The sequence below is a fragment of the Vigna unguiculata genome, chromosome 9 (assembly GCF_037176805.1).
Source record: "Vigna unguiculata cultivar grain cowpea cultivar isolate G323 ecotype 2 chromosome 9, ASM3717680v1, whole genome shotgun sequence".
Lineage (NCBI taxonomy): Eukaryota > Viridiplantae > Streptophyta > Magnoliopsida > Fabales > Fabaceae > Vigna > Vigna unguiculata.
This window is the reverse complement of record NC_140800.1, coordinates 2,349,268-2,371,893: the sequence shown is the minus strand read 5'-3', so window position 1 is coordinate 2,371,893 and position 22,626 is coordinate 2,349,268. Positions and strand designations below refer to the sequence as shown.

Genomic DNA, 22,626 nt, shown 5'->3' with positions numbered 1-22,626 from the left:
GTTCTTAAATATACAAATTATTTTACAGAATTTACAATGTTGAAAATAAGATTGATTAATTAATTTTTCCTTATATTCATCCAAATTAGTGCATATTCTATCTATCACTCTCTCTCTTTTACTTTTATTTTCTTTTTCCTTCTTACTTTAACATATAAACAAAACACTAATCAAGCATAAACACATGGAAGGTAGGTACGTGTCATTCGGTGATTGGTTTACACCACGCAATAATATTTGCTTATGACACAACTCATGTGGACTAAAATAAAATATTAAAATCTCAAATTTTCATTTTATTCATTTTCAGGTTCTGAGACGCAAACACACTGAACCGAGCGTGATCAACAATGGCGGAAAACCCTTCCGAAACGGTGCCGTCTAGCTCACAACCTTCTTCGTCTTCTTCGTCTCAGAAATTGCCTCAAGATTCTCCTCAGGTTCCATAATCTACTTCAGTTTCACTTCCCTTTTCGTATTCTTCGTTTTCCTCTAATGCGCGAAAACCCCTTTTCCATATAATTGGAACTCAAGCTAGGGTTATTATAATTATTGTTTGTTTTATTTTTAATTTCAAGTCCGTAATTGTTTGATTTCTGTAGCTAATAGACCAGAACCATTCTCCCTACAACCTAATCGGCTTACGATGCTTTTCGGGCATCAAATCCGTGTTATTTCCCCCCTGTTTTAGTTGTTGTTTTTTTTTCAAACACGAGCTAAGGAACAGAATTTGGAGCGGAATAGTTAATGTTAAGATGAGATTCGTTAGGCCTTTTGTCGTAACAACCTAATTAGCTCAAATCTGTGGTTTAATATGTACCGATTTTTAGCTTGCTGCGTGAACACACATGTGAAAGAAAATGTGGCCTGAAATGTTGTTTTAAACACATCTACCTGCATCTTGGTAATGGTTTTGTGTTGATGTTGTTGTCACAGGTCCCTGCATTTTCGAATTTTCCGCCGTATTTGGGTGGATATTATCAAATGATTCCTGGTATGTACCCTGCACTAGTTCCAGGGTTAACTCTGCCGCAACATGAGGAACATGGGAACCGCGGAGCTGGCATATATGCTGTTCCTGTTAACTCCTTTGATAGACAAGTTACTGGACTTCCATGCAACACCCTGATTCCGCTGACTTACCGCATACCCACGTAAGTGGCAGGTTATTTTGTTATGATGATGTTGTGAGGGATGTGAAGCTTAGTTATTACACAATTATATTTTTAGTCTGATATTTAAGCATAACTTTCTACATCGACATTTTGGAAATGAAAGACTACGTTTTATACCTTTTCATGCTTTGTTTTTCCGTAGAACCTTTGGCAATCTTTAATGTTTCTACTGACTTGCATTCTCAACTTGGTCACAGTGATTGGTGATATAGAAGACCAATAATTTCTTCCATTGCTAAATAAAAGACAAAAAATTGTTTAAATGAAATTATCTACAGAAGGGGTGAAGTTGTAACTGCTAGCAATATGAGGAATGACTTTGATGTAAAATTGTTATTAAATTTACACTAAGTAGGCAACGAACGCTCGGCATGGATGATTTTTTAGAGGTATAAGAATGACTGAGCATGAGTTTCCTCTTTGATAACTATTTTTTCTTGATTTAATCTAATCTGCCTTTTACTTTTGTGTGGGGAATCAAAGGTCGATTGGCTTAAGGGTTATTATTATCTGTAAAGGTGTGGGGATTTTGGTAGCTGGAAGTAAAATTACAGTTAAGGATTTGGGGTTGGTAGGTTGAGATAACTCAAGCAAGAAACAATTAAGAATTTGATTGGGGTGGATTTTTAAGACAGTCTGCTACTCTACCAAGAAAATTATCTGTAGGGAATGAACCAATCAAAGAAAAAAGAATTGTAGCTTATAACAAGAAGAAAGCCTCTTCACATCTTGTGCTTGTGTCAGCCTGCCAAGTTATTAACAATTTTCCGCAATCTTACAATCCAGTCAATGAACTGAAAGGAAGCATTGATTTTGAGTCTCATAGGATTTCAAACTCGATAAGTAGGTTTTGATGCCATGTCCTGGGCAAAGCCAACTATTGCGAAAGCTTAAACTGTGTTGTGAAGACACATGAATGGTTTTATATTAGGGTGCTCAATTTAAAAACTTCTCAACAAACACTCATAAGAGAAGAAAATAGGAGGTTTGAGGATTCAAATTTCTCCTGTAAGATAAAATTAATATATTCTCCTCAACTTTTAGAGAATTTAGATGATAGGATTCTTTAGCAAAACTGGTGTGCATTAAATAATTTTAACACCTGGGGAACTTTGATTCCTTGTATCTTTATTTTTAAATACTTATTGAAAAGTTTATATAAACACTTACAAGCAACCAGGTTCATCTGAAACTAGACATGCACACAGCTTCGAAAAGTTCTAGCAAGCACTCATAGGTCATCTTCAAGGAAACTTGGTCCCAGCTCTGCATTCTTGACATTTGATAACATGCACAACACTTCTTGGGTTTGTACCACATTATAGGATGCTAATGGCTATACTATAAGTTAACCTAAAACTACCATTAAAGCTATAGAGAAGCTAAAAGATAATCATTGATATTTTTTATTCAGTATAAGGGGTAAAGAGGAGTACACTTATATGATAAAAAATATGCCAAAAACTGAATTATGACCGAAACATTCAAGGAAAATTAGAGCTGATTCTGATTCACTAGCACCATGAACTACACTTGCTGTTGGATTTTCTTTTTTGTTCCTGCATCTGTTTTGGATGTCCTTTGTGCTTTCAATGTTTTTTCAATATATCTGGTTATTGATGCTATGTTTTTCTTTCATACCAATTTCATTTAGTGTTTATTTATATTTCAGAAAAAGATAGTAGCAAGTGTAAAATTGATGAAAATTCTATTTTAGTTTTATTTGTTTTTGTGAGCAAATATGTTTATTAATGTTAATTAATGGTTTCTGTAACTGAATGGACACCATCAGCAGTAGGCCAAGTTCTGATGCTGCTGCTGCCAGTGAAAATCAGGGGCAAGCAGGGCAACAACCTCAACAGCAGCAGCCTGCACCTCAAAGACAAGTTGTTGTTAGGAGATTTCAAATTGCATTTCAAATTGATTTATTGCTTATGTTGAAGCTGGCAGCTGTGATCTTTTTATTTAACCAAGATGGATCAAGGCAGAGGCTTATTGTCCTTGTGTTCTTTGCTGCTATTGTATATTTGTGAGTACAACTATCTATCATTTTTCTTTTTTTGCAATTTTTTAAATATGTCTATGCGTACAAGTTTTGCTGTACTCATCAAACCCACGGAATGCTTCGTATATAAATCCTCCAGCTCCCGATCTAACCTTTTTGTCGTCCAATTCTTCATATAATATAAGTCTACTAATATTGTTTGGGTTGCGAATGGAAGCTGTCGTATTTATCAATGTACATGTGTGGCAGATACCAAACTGGAGCCTTGACACCAATAATAAGATGGCTTTCACGAGGTATGCAGAGAGCAGCAGCACCTCCTCATCCAGCAAGACCTGCAGCTAGAGCTGAAAATGTTCCTCCACCCAGGCAAGAGGGTGATAATGTTGCTCCAGCAGGTATGATTTGTACATTTTATCCATGGGATTTACGTGTGCATTTTTTTGGAATCACTAGTGATATAGCTTATGTGATTTATAATATAATATGGAAGTCTTTACTTGAAAGCTTGCGAGGTTCATTATATTTTGTTATACTTTATTCATTAATTTTCTTTAGGTTAAATTTAATTTTCCGAATACTTGTACTGGTCTTGTATGGAATAAGTATCAATTGAAGTTTTGATCACCCATTGACACATGCTTACCTTTGCCTCTTATCTATTGGAAGAGGGTCAACCTGAAGCCGAGATTGGGAACCAGCCTGCAAATGAAGGAGAGCGGGCAGTTGAGAATGAAAATGTTGCAGAAGTTGGAGGAGTAAATGGTGGGAATCAGTGGTGGGGCATTGTAAAGGAGATCCAGATGATTGTCTTTGGATTTATCACTTCCCTTCTCCCTGGGTTCCACAACCATATGGATTGAACCATATTTTGTAGCTTACAAGGTTTGTGAAATCGACATATATGGTCTCTGTGACCATGCCCTGAAATAAAAATGTATAGCATCAGAAGTTCCAGGCGTCATATCTAATACATACATAGTTAGGTGCTACTATAATCCAGAGGAAGATATGGTGCGACTATAGGGTGCCGTTTTTGTATCATTAGTTGGTTTGTTCATAAAACAGCTTCCATAGTAGGGACGTTAGATTTTTATTTATTTTCTGTACTGTTTTCTATTGCAAGTGCATGGTGATTTTTTTTCTTTTCTAACTTTGTATGATGTTTCTTAGTGACTAATTCTGTTTCCAATTACTCCAAACTAGTCTTTAGTTGAACGTGAATCGAACATGATCTCAAAAAGTGAAGGTGGAAAATACATTTCTAACTACCACTCTAAAGAAATAAATGAATAGATTTTCCAATAGATTAAATTTGTTAGTAAATTAAAATTATCGGTGGTAAAAATTCTTCGATAAAATGTTCGTAGTAAATTTGATTGATAATTAGGAAAATTCCATCGATAATTATCTAGTGTCAAAATTTGACGGTAGCTATGATAAATATTCATTTGTATTCTTTACTAGTTTGGGCAAAAATATATGGTGATATATTAAATAAATAGTTGAGAAATCTGATCTACAAATCAACATGATTTGTTTGAATCCAAAAAATTAAAGAAACCCATCAACTAAAATATTAACTTCATTGGACTATTAAACCTTTTTAGGAAAAACAAATCAATAAAACAATTACTTACTATAGTTGTTAACATATTTATGTAAAGTTATTTAAAAAAAAATAAAAAAGTAATTTTCTATTTTTTAGAATAACTTCTCATAAAAAATATAAAGATACTTAAAAAAGAGTTTTTCTCTATGATGCACTGGTATTTCAACTTGGATCGACACGTATCCGTATCCGATCCTTTAGGATATCTTATCGATAGTGGAGTATCTAATTTACAAAGTCGTAGTACAGTACAAGAAAATCTTTGAATAATGATCAATTTTAGTAACAAAAATAATTAGTCACTATATAGTCACCAATTTAAATATCAATTTAAAAACTAAAAATTATTGGCAACTAAATAATTTCAAAAAATTATTATTAGTCTCTAAATTGATAATTAAAATAATTTTTATTATGAATTAATTTCTAAATTTGTCACTAACATTAGTTACTAAGATTTTTACTACTAAAATAATTGGTCACTAACATTAGCTACCAAGGTTTTGACTACCAAAATAACTCACTCTGGTCACTAACTCTAGCTATTATGGTTTTGACTACCAAAATAATTAGTCTATAAATTGGTCTCTAATTAGAAAATTGTCTCTAACATATTTTTGATTACTAAAATTAATCATTATTTAAGAGTTTTCCTACAGTGGTACTTTTATATTAATAACTTTAGTACATAATTTTGATTAACACAATAACAACCATATATTTATTATATTTTTAAGAATTATTGTACTTAATTTTTAATATTCATATATATCATGTATCTATTATTTCAAAACAAACGTATCAACGTATATCGGAAACGTGTCGTATCCGATACACGTATCGTATATTTATAATTATGTAAGAACCGTTTAAAAATAAGCTACTAATTTATAAAAACATAATATATTGGAAGATGATTAATTGAAAAAAAAAACAATATAATATATATATATATATATATATATATATATATATATATATATATATATATATATATATATATATATATATATATATATATATATATATATATATATACTTTAATGGGTCAACAATTATTAAAATGTTATGAAAATAATATACAACGTTAATAGTATATTAACAAATATTTAAACCATCAATATTTACAGTAGCAATTTTATTCAAGTAATATTTGGCAAGATTAAATAAAAAAATAGTTGAGTGGAAAAAACTATAAAGTTGAAAAGTTACACTAAAAGTATTGCATAAATGATCTAATTAGCAATGTTGTAAAATAATATATAAGAATATAATCAATTATTAAATCCAATTTTAATCTTAGACAATTATATATGTTTTATAATTTTAAATTTATAGTTTTTAAGTTATTTTAACTTATGTAATCTAAATTTTTAATAAAAATATTCATTAGTAATATTCGTGTAATACTCATTTTTCATTGTAATTTGACATAGTTATCATTTCTTAATAAAACAATATTTCACTAAAATAAAATAAATAATTGAATAACTAAAATAATAATAAACAAATACAACACTGAATCAATAATTTAAAAAGAATAACAATAAAATTAAATTAATATATTTTAATGTTTCTATACTAATATATATTAAACAAACCTATCACTATAATTAATTTTGTTTTAACTTGTGTTTCTATTAATTTATAGTGATACCCCATTCTTGTCATGGCCACCTAAATATTATATTTAACACATAATAGCAAAAATCCTTAAAATAAAGAACTTGTATCAAAATAAAAAACATAAATAAATAAAAACTCATTACTGAAGCTCGCAATTTTTTTTATTCACTAAGATATAGTTTCATACAAACAAAAGTTGATTATGAATTCCATCTAGTTACCTGGAAGTGTTAAAAGAAAAATCTAAAGAACTCATATTTTTAATCTTAAATAACTCTTTTGTAAAAGACATTAAAGTAACATGCAGCAGTGGTTGATAGTGTATTTTTAATTCATGTACTCTGTCTCACCAGCTACCTACCAAATTAATAAAACGATCTGATAACAGGTGTCAACAACAACTGTGACATATTTGATTTTTTATTTAAGCAAAATAATATTTATCATATATTAAGAGATCCTTATCCCTATTGCCTTTGATTTTGTTGTCAACAACTCACTGATCAAACTTACAACATAAAATCATCACTGTTCAGAAACTAGTGACAAAACCTTTACTTGCACCCTATAAAATTCAGTCTACATATTTTATTTGAAAAAAATAAACAATAAGGTAAATTTACAAGGGGCATCTTTCAATCTGAAAAGAGGATTTTACATTCCAAATTAACCTTTATATAAAGGATTAAGAGTTTAGCCTGAATTTTTAGGATGCAGGAAGAGAAGACAGTAACAAAACCAAAAAACTGTTCTAGAATGCAAGAAAGCAGAACATATTCATAAATGCAAGTCTGTTTATTATGAAACCCGAATAAATATATTTACAAATTCATCTCTGCAAAATTTTGGTGGAGTTCAGAAAGAAGCAGAAGAACTTAATTCCGTTGGCCCTAATGAATTGTAATCACATTATTTATATATATAATATATATATACACATCTACATCTCTGACAAAAGATTGCTAATTTTCCGAAGCTCTTTGAGAGCTGTCATGGCAGTAACCTGGCCTTTGCTGTCTTGTTGGAAAACAGATTCAATTACCTGCACCACAAGGGAAACACCAAATTTCATTCATAAAATGTTTTCATACTGAGAATAGAAAAGCACTCAAACTAAGCATATCTTACTAAAACCTTGTCATTGAAGTGTGATAGTGGAAAAGAGCTCTACCTGAATATGGTCAAGCATAGACTGCCCAATATTCTTCAGAGTGCCCATAACATTCTGGTCCACCGATTCTCCTCTGGAGCTAACAGAACAACCACCATGGTCATTAGTTGTGGATGAGGTGGCTTGTGGAGCATTATTTTGAGTGCTACCACTAGCTTTCTCAGATACAGCCTCAACAGTATTCCGTCCAAAGGGCCAAAGCCACTGCAACTTACTATGCTTTTTCTCTTTAGGAGGTGTGGCTTTATTTTCAGCATTACTGTTGTTGCACCCTGAGGTTAGTGGTGGATCATTGGGACTGGTATTTGAAGCTTCATTGCATTCAGAATTTTGTGTATCAAAGAATGAAGTCTGATAAATGTTCTTAGGAGAATAAGAGATGGGAAGGGGTGAATCATTGTGTTCAGAATTTCGTGTATTGCAGATTGATGTCTGAGAAATGTTCTCAGGAAGATCAGAGATTGGACGGGGTTGATCATTGGGACTGCTATCAGAAGTTTCATTGCATTCAGAAATTCCTGTATTGCAGAATGATGTCTGAGAAATGTTCTCAAGAGGATATGGCATTGGCAATGGCGAACTAATACCTGATGTTTCATAGCGTTCGTCCAGGGATGAATTAGATGCAACACTAGTTTTCCCTGAGATTATTTCATGATCATTGGCCTCATTAGGGGGGCTAGTTGGGTCAGAATATATAGACAAGTCTTCCTCACTGCCAAAAGGTACACCTGGAGATCTATCATCAGATGAGTAATTGTTGTCACCATTGCAGCTACTGTCTTCTTGTACTTGAACTGCTTCAGAAGGATTCTCATTCTGGCATATGGTTTCATCTGGCTGCATTTTCTCTGCATCATCATCTGAGCCAAGTGCCTTGCGCAGATCTTGCAACAAACTGCGCCTAAAATTTTTTCCACTCTGAACTCTTGACCTAGGAGGGCCAGATTCTGCTCTTCTCAAACTGAATTTTACTTTTTCTGTCCATCCCTTTTTCCGAGTGGGAACCTGTTTTTCTAGACCATCTTGCCTGTGTTCTTCAGCCTTCTGGGCAACTCTCCACTTTTCTTCCCAGTAGCTATCAGGTTCCAAACCCAGAGGAGTTTTCGGAGATAGAGATTCAGATGGAAGGGTCACAGATCTACTATACTTCGATTTACTTTGGTAATGGAAGCCGATATACAAAAGTGACGAGGATGAAATATCAACACTTAGAGCAAGAGCCTGCAAGGATCTGGCTTTCTCCAGTAGTTTTTGGATATTAATGTCTTCAGGGAAGTTTAATAATCTCTGGAGACACCTTGTAGGGTTTTCGGTTGCAAGCAGTGAAGATCTCAAATGAAGTAACATTGCTACTGCCATAGCTGAGATAAATGCTCCACGGGGTGAACTTAAGATTCTGAACTCACAGTCATCAGAACCTTTTCCATTGCTGTTATTCTCGGATGCAAATATCTCATCCCAGATGATCAAAAGGTTGTCAAGTGAAAATTCTCGTCCAAATAAAACTCGCAGCCATCGAAGAGAAAAGTACTGGGGTTCAACTCCAAGATCAAAAAGATGGCTATGAAGAGATGAATCTACTTGAGACAACAAATAATACAATGCAGTAGAAGCTTCAATCACGGGAGGAAGGCCACTATGGGACCCGGATATAGGAGAGGAAGAGAAGAAATCAGCCATTGCAACCGAACCATGAGCCCCGTTCATTAAAGCATCAAACATACAGTATGCATCATGTTCCATGAATTTCTCAGATAAAACAATGCCCAGTTCACCTTCAGCTCCATATGCATCACTTAGTAATACAATGGTCTGTATCTCAGGATCAAGTTCATCAAGACTATTGACTTTAACAGAATTTCCATGGGAATCAAATCCATCCTCCATCAATTCTCGAGACTTTCTAAATTCAAAGCTGTAAGAAAGATCATTCTCTTGACCTAAAAGGCCATCAAATCTATCTGTAAAGTGATCTTCGTAAAGCTTCCGAACCTCTGAGAGACGCTCCAAATCAGCTTGCAGTACATAAAGCAGAGGAGCAAGTAACTCATGCATACCTATCAAGTAAGTGAATGAACTGTCAATAAGTTCATAGACAAATTTGTGATCAAATTCTTTACAGATTTTGGGGCAGCAGGCAATGTAAAAGCAATTAAGCACTTGCTGACAGTAAAGAATTTATGAAACAAAAGTTATAAACTAAACCCCACTGCAGAGGTCTTTAAGTATTATTTTAGTGTAACATCTCATCACATTCTTCTGGCTAATGTAACAAAACGCATTTTCATGCTCTACTATCAATTATGCCAGGTTGGAAATTGTAAGGAAAAAATTTGTCGAGCATCACAGAATGAGAAAGCATACATAACATAAAGGAATAATAGCTAGAATAGAAATATTTATTTGGAGTTAGAAGGAAAATACAGCACATGAAAATTAGAAGCATACTAAAAATGGCTATAAATTTAATTAATGCTGATGAATTGTTAGACACCATTGCTCCATTGCCTGACCCAGATAATTTTACCTTGTCTATAACCACATTCTGGGTGCCTGAGACACCACAGCAACAAAATTCGTCTCAACATGCTTTGGCATCCTGGTGCTTGGAAATAACTGCCATGTTCTGGGTATAGTCGTGATAAATCCTGATCAACCATTTTCTCCAGCTCTGCATTGCGGAAAAAACGACTCCATGTACTATCTGCATATAAAGGCCAATTTACAGGTCAGGTTCAATTGTATATATTATACTAAAAAGTGACAGATGAGTAATCATTAGCGATTCACATGACAGAATTCCATGAACACTACAACACAATATAGGACAATTTTCTTCTTTTAAATCCATTATTGCCATTTACCATAACCAGTGATTGATTGCCACTATGCACTAATTCTCATCTTAATCTTTACACGAATTGAATTTGCATAAAATAAGCAGGCGACATGGATATACTCCGTCATAACAACATAAGCATTCATTTACTTATCTTTAAAGAAGAAATAGACTGAATATAGAGTACATTATGAGGCTCTGGTTTAGGCAGCTGAGAAAAGTTTCAATAAAGTGTACATTGGCAGCATAGATATCAAACATGCTGAAAACTAGATTGGCTGAATCAGGGATCCGTAATTTGGTTAAAGATTTAACTCCAAGTAAGGTACTGAAATACAGTACGAAAAACTTAGATGTACCTGGATTTAGTGAAAGTGGATTGTCAATGACAAGATTGGCTGAATTAGTCCCATTCTTTGGAACATGTGGTTCAACCAGAAGGCGCCTTCTCAAGCTAGCATACCTAACAAGAAAAAAAAATTTATCAAAATGCAAGCAAACACAGAATTCATCAAACACGCAGCAAGAAATCCTCACTACCAGAGAAAGAACAGATTAATCATTTAAATTTTCCACCAGTGAAATTGTCGATGTAATAATCTACCCATAGTGTTCCCCTTAACCTAATGAATACATCCCAAATTCAAAGCGATGGAAAATTCTTTACTTCCACGAATTTATCTCCACCATAATCACAAGTCACACACACAAAAATACATTATCATCAAAATTAAACACCAAAAAATAAAACTAAAAACATAAAATGTAGCTGAGGATTTACCTTCTTCTACAATTGGCCGTGACTCGACGAAAATCATCAATTGAAGTCGAAGTCGAACACGGCAACACGCCAAGATTTATCCGCCACTGCAACCCTCTAAGATCCCGGAATCGCCGATTCTCCGGTGCAGATGGCTTTGATGGCTTCAAAACGGCGTCGGAGGTGGCCGTAATCGCTGACAACGGATCAGACAGCGCCGGTGGCATGACCGTGCAGCAAGTCCCCACAACCCCAGATGGCAAAACACAAAGAAAACCCCCAAAAGACTAGGACTTTCTAGATAACAGAGACCAACCTCACCTCAGACTCAGGGAGTCAAAAGAAAAGCCCAAAGTCAAAAGGAAAAAAAACCCAGTTCATCCATAGAGAGAAGCTCAGCAAATTGAGTTGGTAGAGTCAATAAGAAGGAAAATTTAAGCATAAAAACAACTGGGGTAGAAGGATTCTGCTCAGAGAAACAGAATTACTCACACAGTTGCATTTGTTGTGTGAGTGTATTATGAATTGGTCGGTTGGGAGAGAGATAGAGAGAATAATAAGTTTGTTTTTGCAGAGAGAAAAAGGTTGGGTCGGAGAAGAAGGGAAAGAGAAAAAAGCAATGGTGAAATTGTGTGATGGTGTGATTGTGCTTGACCTATTGGAATGGAAGGTATGGTGAGTTGTCTTATTCACAGAAAAATTTCCATCATTTTGTGTTGTGTGTGTTGTGTTCTCTTCTTTTTCTTTGTCTCAAATAAATTCAGAAATTCAGAGAATTTGTAATATATAAATCACATGCCAATCGCTGCTCAAAATCGCCAACTTTTTGTCACTTTCTGTTTTTCTCTCTCTCTCTTTCTTCACCAAAACATTATTATATTATAAAATGCACCGTCAATTATCTTATAAATCTGTAAATGTATTTTTTTTATTTTATTTCATTTTAGATAACATTTTATTCGTTTCCGTTTCAGTTATTAACATAAAATCTTCTGTTGTTTATTTGATATTTTTTAAATAATAAGTTGTTTGTTAACGAACCATATAAAGAAAAAAATCTGTATACTTTATTTTACTAAAGAAAATAAAATAAAAAATTATTAAATAAAACATATATTTATGCTGTATTTTAAGTATATCTGTGTGTGACTTATTTATTTTTACGCGAATAATAATTGGATGTTTGGGCTCAATTACAAAATTGTGACTCATTTTAGTTATAGAGATCTTATTTAGATACGTTTTAACAACTTGCAAATATAATCTTACTTGATTTTAGTTGCAAAACTAATTCAGTTTTTTTCAATCTATTTATCTTTTATATAATTAACTTATTAATTGTTCCATAATTCAGTAATATGTTTATTATTTTATACAAACAAGATAACCAAACATAATTGATTTTTTATTCTTTGAATATTATAAATGATAAAAATAAATTATTACTTGAAAATTTTATTCAAAGAAAAAAATTACATATAAGTTTATCTTATGTTACATTGTAATTATATGATTTCATCTTGTGTAAAATATCATAGTTCACAATACAATATAAAATAAAATATATATGCATTCATCTCTTTAAATGTTATTTTGTGAACAACACATGAATGTTTAACAAAGGTGGTATTATTTGTTTATTGTTTTTTTTTTTGTGTCAGTTTTAATTATTTTATTTGATTTTTTATTTATTAAGATGATTTTATTATTTAATAAGATATATAGTTGAATATAAACTCACTATATCTACAGTAGTGTGTTAATCTTATAGTTGAGCGACTTTGACACTTTTATTGGAAATAAATTGACACGAAATTGTTTTGTTTCAAAAAAATATTGCTTTGAATTTGAATAAAAAAAGTGCTAAGATACTCTTTTAACCTTTTTTGTTACAACTTAATCGAAAACTACAAATCAAAGAGGGATAATAATTAAATAAGAGGTGAATCTCAAATTTATATTTTATTTTTCGATAAAATACAAAACAATAAGAGAAAATATGTCTAAAATAATGTTATAAATATTGTCCCCAGTTTTTATTTTCAAATGATGGAACCTTAGGATACAATTGTCTTAGATACTTCTTTAGAAAGATGTTGAATTTTTGGGAGAGTACACGTTTTTGTATAAGAAAATTAAAATCAAATATAAATATTAAGTGATTGATAGAAGAGTACATACTTTTTTAATTTATTATTTTATTTATAATAAATTTTATTTTAAATTATTTAATGATATAAAAGATTTCAAATATTGATAAAGAGATGGAATAGTGTGATTAAATAGGCAAATATTTAAAAAACTTGAGATTATTTAGTATCTTTTTATATCCTCCTATGATCTTTGAACAGTAATTATTTCATCACAGAAGAGAAACAGAAAAATAATTAATAGTGTTACTTTACAGTTGATTTTTTTGAAATACATATTTAAAATTTTAATATGATATAAAAAAAATTTAAATGGGTGCATATTTAATTGATGAAATTCAAAATTTTGATGCTTTTGCATTTATTTCACTTCCTTTCTAATAACTATATATTAATGATCCATGCAATAGCTTCTAAATTCTAATACAAGAGAGTTATTTTCTTCTTTGAAATTCAAGTTTATGATGCATGAGAGTTTAAGAGAAAAATACATTTTTTTTAATTATACCGGACTATTTTTTATATTATTGGATAATTTAATATTTTTTTGTTCAAATATTTAGATTTCAAAAAGTTATAAATTAGATATATTATTTCTCGACTCACAACTTTAAATAAAGAAAAGTGTGAATATTTTACAGCATATCTTTGTGATTTTCCTTTTTCAATTATATAAATAATAACAATTTACTACCTCACTATATTGCTTTTATAATGTATTAAAATTATATATTATTATCTGACTAATATATTTTAAATATCTTTTGATAAATTTTAAAAATAATTTAAACATGTCACTTTTAAAAAAATTCATATTTTTTTGCAAATTTTGTTTTAAAAAAAAATTTGGTAGGAAATACTTACAAATTTTGTTGTGAAAAAAAATTTGCAAAGAATTGTTACCAATTTTTTTACAAAAATATTTTGTTTAAAACACTTTTCACAATAAATTATATAAAAAATAATTACGAATTTTATAATTTTGTAGGAAAGAATTACCTATCAACTAATATTCTTAGAAAAAATGACAAAAAAAAATTCTTGCAAAATTTGTAACAAATTTGCAATAAAAATTCCATGTATTATAAGGAATTCTAGTAGTGTTTTGTGCTGTTTTCATTTTCTAATTGATTTATGTGATTAATTTCACCAAACACTTTGACTTTAATCAAATAGTGTTTACAACTACCTTTGTATTGTTATATATGAATAACACCTTGAGTTTCTTAAGCATCCATGTTAAATTTGCACTAATTCTTAGTCCCTTTTAATTCAATTCTAAGTTATCAATCACTTGAAGTTGTTGACTAGAGTTGGTTAATTGGTTGATATGTCTATATTTTAATGTAGGTAGTTTAGTTTTATTATTATTATTATTATTATTATTATTGAATTAAGGTTTCAAGATTATTAGAATGATAAATCTTGAGCATTTTAATGATTCCATAGTTTTAATAATTGATATTAGATTTTTGTATATAAATTTTGAAAAAGGTACATAAAATTCAAAATGGAAGATTATGAATTTCTTGTAATATGTTAGAAAGTGAGAGTTATGGTGGGGGCATATTCTTTTTTTTGTGCTTTCCTTCTTCTCATTATGCACTTTCCACTTGACATTTTTGATGGTGATGAGTTTCACGAGAGTTTCTTTCAATGAAAAATGGAACCCAAAACACATAAAAATTTAACCTACTATTCACATGAAAAATTATTCATCATTTTAGGAAATTAGAGTGTAACACAATTACTTTAAAAATCACATTTTTTATATAAACAATGTCCACGAAAAATTATAGTTTCATTTGAAAACATGTTATATGATTTTAATATATAAAATCATCATATAATATCATGCATATATATTAGTTCAATACTTGATTTTTGACATCTCATTTTAAAATAAATGCATTTCATCTATTTCTAAATGTTAGAACTCTCGTCTCGATTAAAAATAAGTCAATTTTATAATATATGAGTGAGGTACAAATCTTATCTTACAAGTCAGTTTTGTGAAATTGAGTTAAATTTAAAATTTACTTTTTACCACTAAAACAATATTTTGTTTTGAAATTTTCTAATTTATATTAATTAGATTAATGTTAGTGATACCTTAATTGACCATGTTATTATATTCATGGCTTGATGATCGGACGAAATAAAAAGAAAATTGAGAAATGAATTAAAATGAACTTTTTAGAAAAAAAAAATAGAAGATGACTAAATTGTGGATTGCGTATGGTAGGAGATAAAAATTAATTAAATTTATTCAAGTCTGGTTTATCCACAATTTTATTTTAAAAATAATCTTAACCAATCACTGAATTAAACATCTGAGTTGAAATTAGGTAATTTGGAATTTGACAAGTAAAACGTTTTTCATACGTTTTTTTTTTGTTGGGAAGACGTAAGTGAATAGAATTTGAAGAAGGGAGAGGATAAAGTGAAAGTCATGCATAGCCATTAAATTTATATATACCAATTTGCATTGCATTGATGATGATGGTGATGACTGTGTTGGCACAATCATTTGTTTGATTGACGTGGTGCATACGTGTTATTCTTTTCACGATCATTTTGTGTTACTCAATTTGATTTGGTAAAAGCAAGGAAACATAGAAGAACCTACCAGGAAACAAATAAACATTTTCCATTATTATTTCGTACAATAGAATTGAACCAAATCTTCATCTTCACCCACCATCCATATCCTATCTAATTTTTCTTATTTTATTTTTTAAAAGGAAATATATTACTAATAAAGTCAATCACATAAAACATCAATACAATTTTCAATTTAAAATTTTAAAATAATAAATTTATGGGTATTCATTCTTATACAATATTTTACTTTCTTATTTTTATTTTTATCTAATGTAAGATTTAAATTTATACACGAACATTTTTTTGTACTTAATATTTTAAAGATTTTGGAAAAATAAAAAACTAATTAAACAATTGAAATAGATTACGTACATCACCGTTACATGAGGATTCGTTATTCATTAGATAACATTATAGTATGCAAAGGTTTAGATTAAGTAATGTTTTTTTTCATGGATTTATTATTCACTAGGGTTTGTTTTTTTTAAGATTAATTGTTGGGATGCGTGTGACTGATTCAATAAAAAAGTAACGTGTTTGGAGAGAAAACTCGGGTTTCAGTTTACTGCTTGTATTTTTGTTTGTTGACTGATAACTAAATTTTTATGTTGGTTTTTACTACTAGTAATAGGAGGAACATTACATGTGTTTTTATTCAATTACCAATTTTTATATTGTTGAAAACTTTTTTTTTGAGATCAATTTTTTTTTAAAATAGATATTTATATTCCACATTGGAATATATTGGTGAAGAGTCACATCGGATTCTTGAACATCCAAGTATATCACAATAAAAAAAAAATGTGGTTTAAAATCGTAGATTTAGAGTAGACTTAAAATATCACTTTGATAGGTCATTGGTAGAAATAAAATATCAAGTAATTCATAATAATGAAACAATAATATAATATAATAATGGGATAATAAGTAGAAGAAGAAAGAGATAAGTTTTTATCTCTTGCTTTCTCTATTCTTCCAAGTGTCTTTCTAAGTTATATTCCTCTTCCTCTTTTTCACTCATTTTCACCTTCAATTTTCATTCCTTTTAAAATCAATTAATTGAGAAATTGGAGAGTTAAAGAAACTTTTAAATTTATTAAATTTCTAAATACTGTAAGTTTATATATATATATATATATATATATATATATATATATATATATATATATATATATATATATATATATATATATATATTCTCATAATATCCTTCATCTCTTAGTTTTGTAGTGTTTTAGCCATCTGTAGAAATAACTTAGAGAAGTGGTTCTTTCACCTTAATTTACATTATACTAAATTTTTATCTTGTTTAAGGGATAATTATTCTAAGAGAAACTAGAAAAAATTTAGAATACTATTATTTCTAATTTATGGTAATGATGATAATTGCATGGGACATTGAATTATATTTGTAAAATAATTTTTAGTGTTGAATCAAATTTATGATGAAGACGATGAAAGTGTGATAAATGGGTGGAAATTGAACTTGCTTGTAGAGTAGACATGCTGGTTGAATTGTTTGATAAAAGTGGAACTAGGTAAAAGTATCAAAATGGGTATTATGTATCAAATTAATTTATTAGTACTATTTGAGTACATTTTTAACTTATTTAGACTCATTTTTTATAAAATAAAAGTAAAATAACTTAAATAGATCCAATGTACCAATTTGATATGCATATCAGATTCTTAATCCTGTAAAGGTGTTGGATGGGACCTTAGGATCTTGTTGGGTAAAAGTTTGAGAAAACCATTATAGAATTATGTATATAGGATTATATGTATATATGTAAATTATGAATAGATCTTAGAAGATTGTAAATGGTATATAGTAAATATCTAAACTATTGAGTGTTTGCGTATTAACATGTTATGAATGTGGAAAACATAGTCAACATTAGGACTTTGTAAGATAAAAAATAATTTTATATAGCAAACTAATTCCTCTTTTGGTCATAGTCACAATATTAGGACTTGTAAGAAAAAAATAATTTTATAGTTTTGGTCCCTTAGTGAAAATTGAAACTAATCCCTTTTTGAAATTTGGCCAAATTTAGTCATTTAACTTTATAAATGTGTGAGTTTAGTCCTTTTAACTAAATCTTGTTAAGTTTATTTAACGCTTCGAACACGTTTCATTATAACCCTTGAGTTGTTTACATCGTTTGACACATTTTCGCTTTAATATTAGTTGAAAAACGTGTTTGAAACGTCAAATAAACTTAACAAAATTTGGTTAAAAAAACTAAATCTACGAATTTCTAAAGATGAAAAACTAAATTGGTCAAAAACTTTAAAGAATGACTAATTTCAATTTTCAATGTAAATTAACTTACAAAAATATATTTAACCTTAGAAAAAAAATATGAGATGCGAATAAATAAATATAATAAGAGGGAATAAAAACTAGAGAGTACAAAGAAGGAAATACGAATAGCATCTTTTCAAAATTTTTTATGTTTTATTGTCTTCCATCTCTACTTTTAGCATATATTAAGAAAAATAAATTACTTTATTATATATATATATATATATATATATATATATATTAAATAAAAAAATATTAAAAATAAGTAATTTCACTTTATCTTAAAGTAAATAAGTCCTTATTTTCTTTCTATATGATGTTTAAATGTCTTACTCATTAAAATATTCTCAATCAATTATATAGAAGTAAAAAAATCTTAATGAAAACACATATTATAACAATTCACCTTATTTTTTATTCTAGATTCTCTATTAATTCGCTAATTATTATAATTGTGATTAAGATTGGACACCCTACGGAGACACATTTATAATAAGTTTAATTTTTCTGATGTGTTTAATTTTCCCTAGTGAAGATACATTTATTATAAGCTAATTTTTCTGATGTGTTTAATTCTTTTGAAAAGAGACAATCGAGACTCACGGTTTTGTTTTAAGATTTTGCATGCGTTACTGTTCTTTTACAGAGGATAATGATGTCATTTTATATCTGTAAATTACTTATATATAAAATAAAAACTATGAATAATTAAATAGAATTGGTTCAATCATATTCTCCAGTTGTATTTAAGGATTTTCTATTAGTTCACGAATGCTTAAGAAATATTTTGGATATAAAAACATCGTTAGAGATATAAAAAATATGGAGCTACTGTAATATGTAATTTTTTTTCATTTTATATATATGTTTTTTTAAAAATCCTAATTACTTTACCTTGTTTTAAAAATGAATTAAAATAAATTCATGATAAGTTTAATTAGAATATCATATATTTTAATTTGTTAATTTTAAAATTTGATTTAAAAGTGATATTATTGTTATAATTAAAACATTTATACTGTGTAAATTTAAAACTTTATCTACAATAAGGATAAGAATAATCAAATTATAAAATATTAAAAAATAAATAACACCGTCAAATTAAGGTAAACTAAATATGCATAAAAATCCAAAATAGCCGTATTATTACATGGATGAAAAAACACTACAAAATGGGTGGCTCTATAATGTCGATGATTCATTAATATTTTTATAATTTTACATGTCATGCATTGGATTTATTAGCACACAGGTGGAGGCAATTTTTTTTGCTTTCTGCATAAATCAGAAAAGAAAATCTAATAAAAGTGGAAAGAATATTATGCATGAAAAAGAAGAGAAGAAAAAATAAATAAAAAATATTTTGACAGAAGGGATCTGAAAATAGTGAATGGCCTTATGAAGCAGATTAGGACAGTGTGTGGCCCTTTCTGTGTCCTTCTCATATTTTCCAAAACCATTATTAATTTATTTCTCTTTTTGTATGTACTCATTTTTCCACATAATATTTTAGTAATAAATTTTCAGATTAACACAACAAAAGGTGGACCAGAAAGTGTGGTTGGAATGCAAAGCTTGCAATTATAATGCTACGCCACTGGGGTGGTGCATATGAAGCCAAGAAAAAGTGCACCTTTACCTTCTCCACAATTAACTTTTCTTCATGTGTGTTTTTTATTGGGCTTTTAGGAAACAATTGTTCTTTATAAGAAAATACTAAAACTTTAAAAACCAACTGTTTTTAAGCTAAATCATTCAAAGAAATTTATATAGATTTTTTTTTTCAAATTTAAATTTTATTTTTTTAGTTACTTGGTTTGAAAATCATAACTTGTTTTAATTTCTCGCAACGAAATAGATTGGGATGTCGAACCCGCTAGTTTGCATAGGCCTGCCCCGCACAGGTCCAATGTCCACACGAATTAAAAGTGAGGCGGGCTAACCTGCTGACCCATTTATAATATTAAATATTCTTTTTTTTTAATCCTCATATCATTCATCATGTTGTTTTTGTAAGTTCCTTTATTATTATTATTGTTATTATGTATAATTATTGTATATAAGATAATGATTTTAGTTTCCGAATGTAAAATATTTTTTTATGCATTTTTAGGTTAATAAATTTGTACGTGTCTTGTAAGGTAACATGTTGCTATTGTATTTTAGCTATCTTCGCTACTATTATTTATTGTTTTTTATTAGTTAAACTAATTGAAATTATTTTGATAAAAAATGAATACCAATTGAAAAAATAAATAAAAAAGTTTTTATTTTATCCATCACAAATGTGGACCAGCTCACGGACCGCAGACCAACCTACAGGACAGGGCGAACCAGAGAAATAAATTCGTTTTTGAATTACGAAACAGACAAAAATGGGTTGGACTCACATTCTTTATCATTCCTACAATGTCATTCTTTTATTAACTCAATATATCCTCCTTAATTGTATCTATTTTCAAATAAAAAATAATAATAATCCGACTATAGGATTTAAATATGAAATTTTCCGATCCATATTAAATCACTTATTATACTTAAGTATTCTTCTTTACTAGACCTCCTTCTTAAGTATTCGAAACAATTACATCACACTTTAAAAATTATCTTGTGATAAAAGAAAATAGTTTAGATTCCATATAAATACTATTTTATTCTACTAGTATCAAACTAATCACAAAAAAATATATCTAATTGTTGAAAAATATTCTTATAATATTAAGTCAATCAACATTCACAAAAACATTATAATCTCCTGAAAAAGCAGAGTTAATCTTTTATTTTATAAAACAATATATAGTTTGACTCTAGTATTTGGTTTGACTTTGAATGTTGATGTATATATAAAAGATAGAATGTGGAACCCTAGTTAAAACTACCACCATGAAAAAATATGTGGTTGTCTAAGCACCTAGACAATAAAAAAATCAATCTTTATAATTGGAACTATTGGTCGGAAAGTTTCATTATCACTTTGACATAAATTAGAAGTAAATTATTGAAATTTAAAGGGAAGTTAGAATTAGGGTTTGTTGCATTGATCTTAGAGATAATATTAAATTTGCATGATACATTTTAGAAGTCGGTGCTTCCATCTCAAAATATTAATTAGGTTATGCTTTGATTTGGTGTTTACCAAATCATTTGCATATATTATGTATAAATAATTCAGTTGCCCATTTGTATATGTCTTCTTCTCTAATGCACATTTTTTTTTATTCTTATGAGTGTTTTAGTTGTCTTCAGCCACTCATGATAATGACATATATACCACCATGATTATCTATTCACAAGTAAACAAAAATTAATTCTTGTTGTGTGATTGAATCAAATATTTGTTGTTAGCATCTAAAACATCATGGAAAAACTAATTTTTATAACTAAAGTTTAGCCAAAAGTGGAAAATAATAATTTGTCAAAAATGGTAATTTTTTAACATTATGAAACTCAGCTTGCATTGATAAAACATGATGGTTTGAGACAGGTTTGTGCATGAAGGTAACAGTGATTTTGTAGAGAGAACGAGGAACATGTTCTTCCATAATGGTGTTGTTGAGGTTGAAGAGAGTGGGTAGCAGAAACTAGGGTTAGGGTTTAAGGAAAGAAAAAGAAGAAAAATATGACATACATGATGATGACATATATGGGCATACATAGCCTTATCAATCAAGTCATTATTGTGTATTAATTAATTAACTTATGTCCTTATATGGTTGTCATTATCATAATATTTTAATTATTGGTCAATATCAGTGTCTCTATAGGCTTCAGATTTCAGAAAAAAATAAGACCTAAGATTGCAGCAAAGATTATGTGGAAATTTTTTCATCTTTCTACGATATTTGATAAATTTGGCAGTGACATATATATAACAGATGTTGATTTTTCTAATCAAGATTTTCACAAAATATTAATAATTAAGTGAAGTTCTAAGCCATGACAAAAGTGTTTTATATTTGGAATCAATTTAATCACTTTTTTTTCTTCTCTCATACGATATTTTTTAAGAGCTTTAATTAAAGATCACCAGAAACGTCAACTTTAGAAAATGTGTGAATTTGTATGAGTTTTAAGGGCTTATTTATGTGTCTAAAAACAATACTTATTTTTGTGATGTGCAAGTTTTTAAAATATAAAATAAAAATTAAGAATATCAAAGAGATAATAATAGCAACTGGCTAAAAAAATCTAGGAAACCAAATAAAGAAACCCTTCTCCAATATATCAAAATTAAGAATATCAAAATTATATGGCAACCGGCTAAAACCTTCTCCAATATATATTTATAATAATGAGAAACTTGAAATTAATTCAGACCAAATTAAATATACATATAATTATTTTTAATATGTACTAAAAAGTAATGCATAATT

The 22,626-nt window shown here is 29.1% G+C and overlaps 2 protein-coding genes across 3 annotated transcripts; one reads left to right on the top strand and one right to left on the bottom strand.

Annotated features, from left to right (window-relative positions):
• Positions 1-279: 279 nt before the first annotated feature.
• LOC114195882 (uncharacterized) lies at positions 280-4,333 on the top strand. 2 transcript variants are annotated; one of them, XM_028086310.2, is made up of 5 exons: positions 280-440; positions 937-1,154; positions 2,971-3,204; positions 3,430-3,578; positions 3,850-4,333. In XM_028086310.2, exons 1-5 carry the CDS (start codon positions 351-353, stop codon positions 4,041-4,043), a joined length of 885 nt encoding a protein of 294 aa, XP_027942111.2. In that variant the 5' UTR covers positions 280-350; the 3' UTR covers positions 4,044-4,333. The 2 variants fall into 2 exon arrangements, with proteins under 2 accessions (XP_027942111.2, XP_027942110.2); XM_028086309.2 differs by having other exon boundaries at positions 2,968-3,204.
• A 2,859-nt stretch (positions 4,334-7,192) lies between these two features.
• On the bottom strand, positions 7,193-11,905 carry LOC114163133 (uncharacterized). The gene is made up of 5 exons (XM_028047249.2): positions 11,213-11,905; positions 10,791-10,894; positions 10,120-10,296; positions 7,590-9,649; positions 7,193-7,460 (listed from the first exon to the last, which is right to left on the bottom strand). Exons 1-5 carry the CDS (start codon positions 11,416-11,418, stop codon positions 7,359-7,361), a joined length of 2,649 nt encoding a protein of 882 aa, XP_027903050.2. The 5' UTR covers positions 11,419-11,905; the 3' UTR covers positions 7,193-7,358.
• Between the last annotated feature and the right edge of the window lie 10,721 nt (positions 11,906-22,626).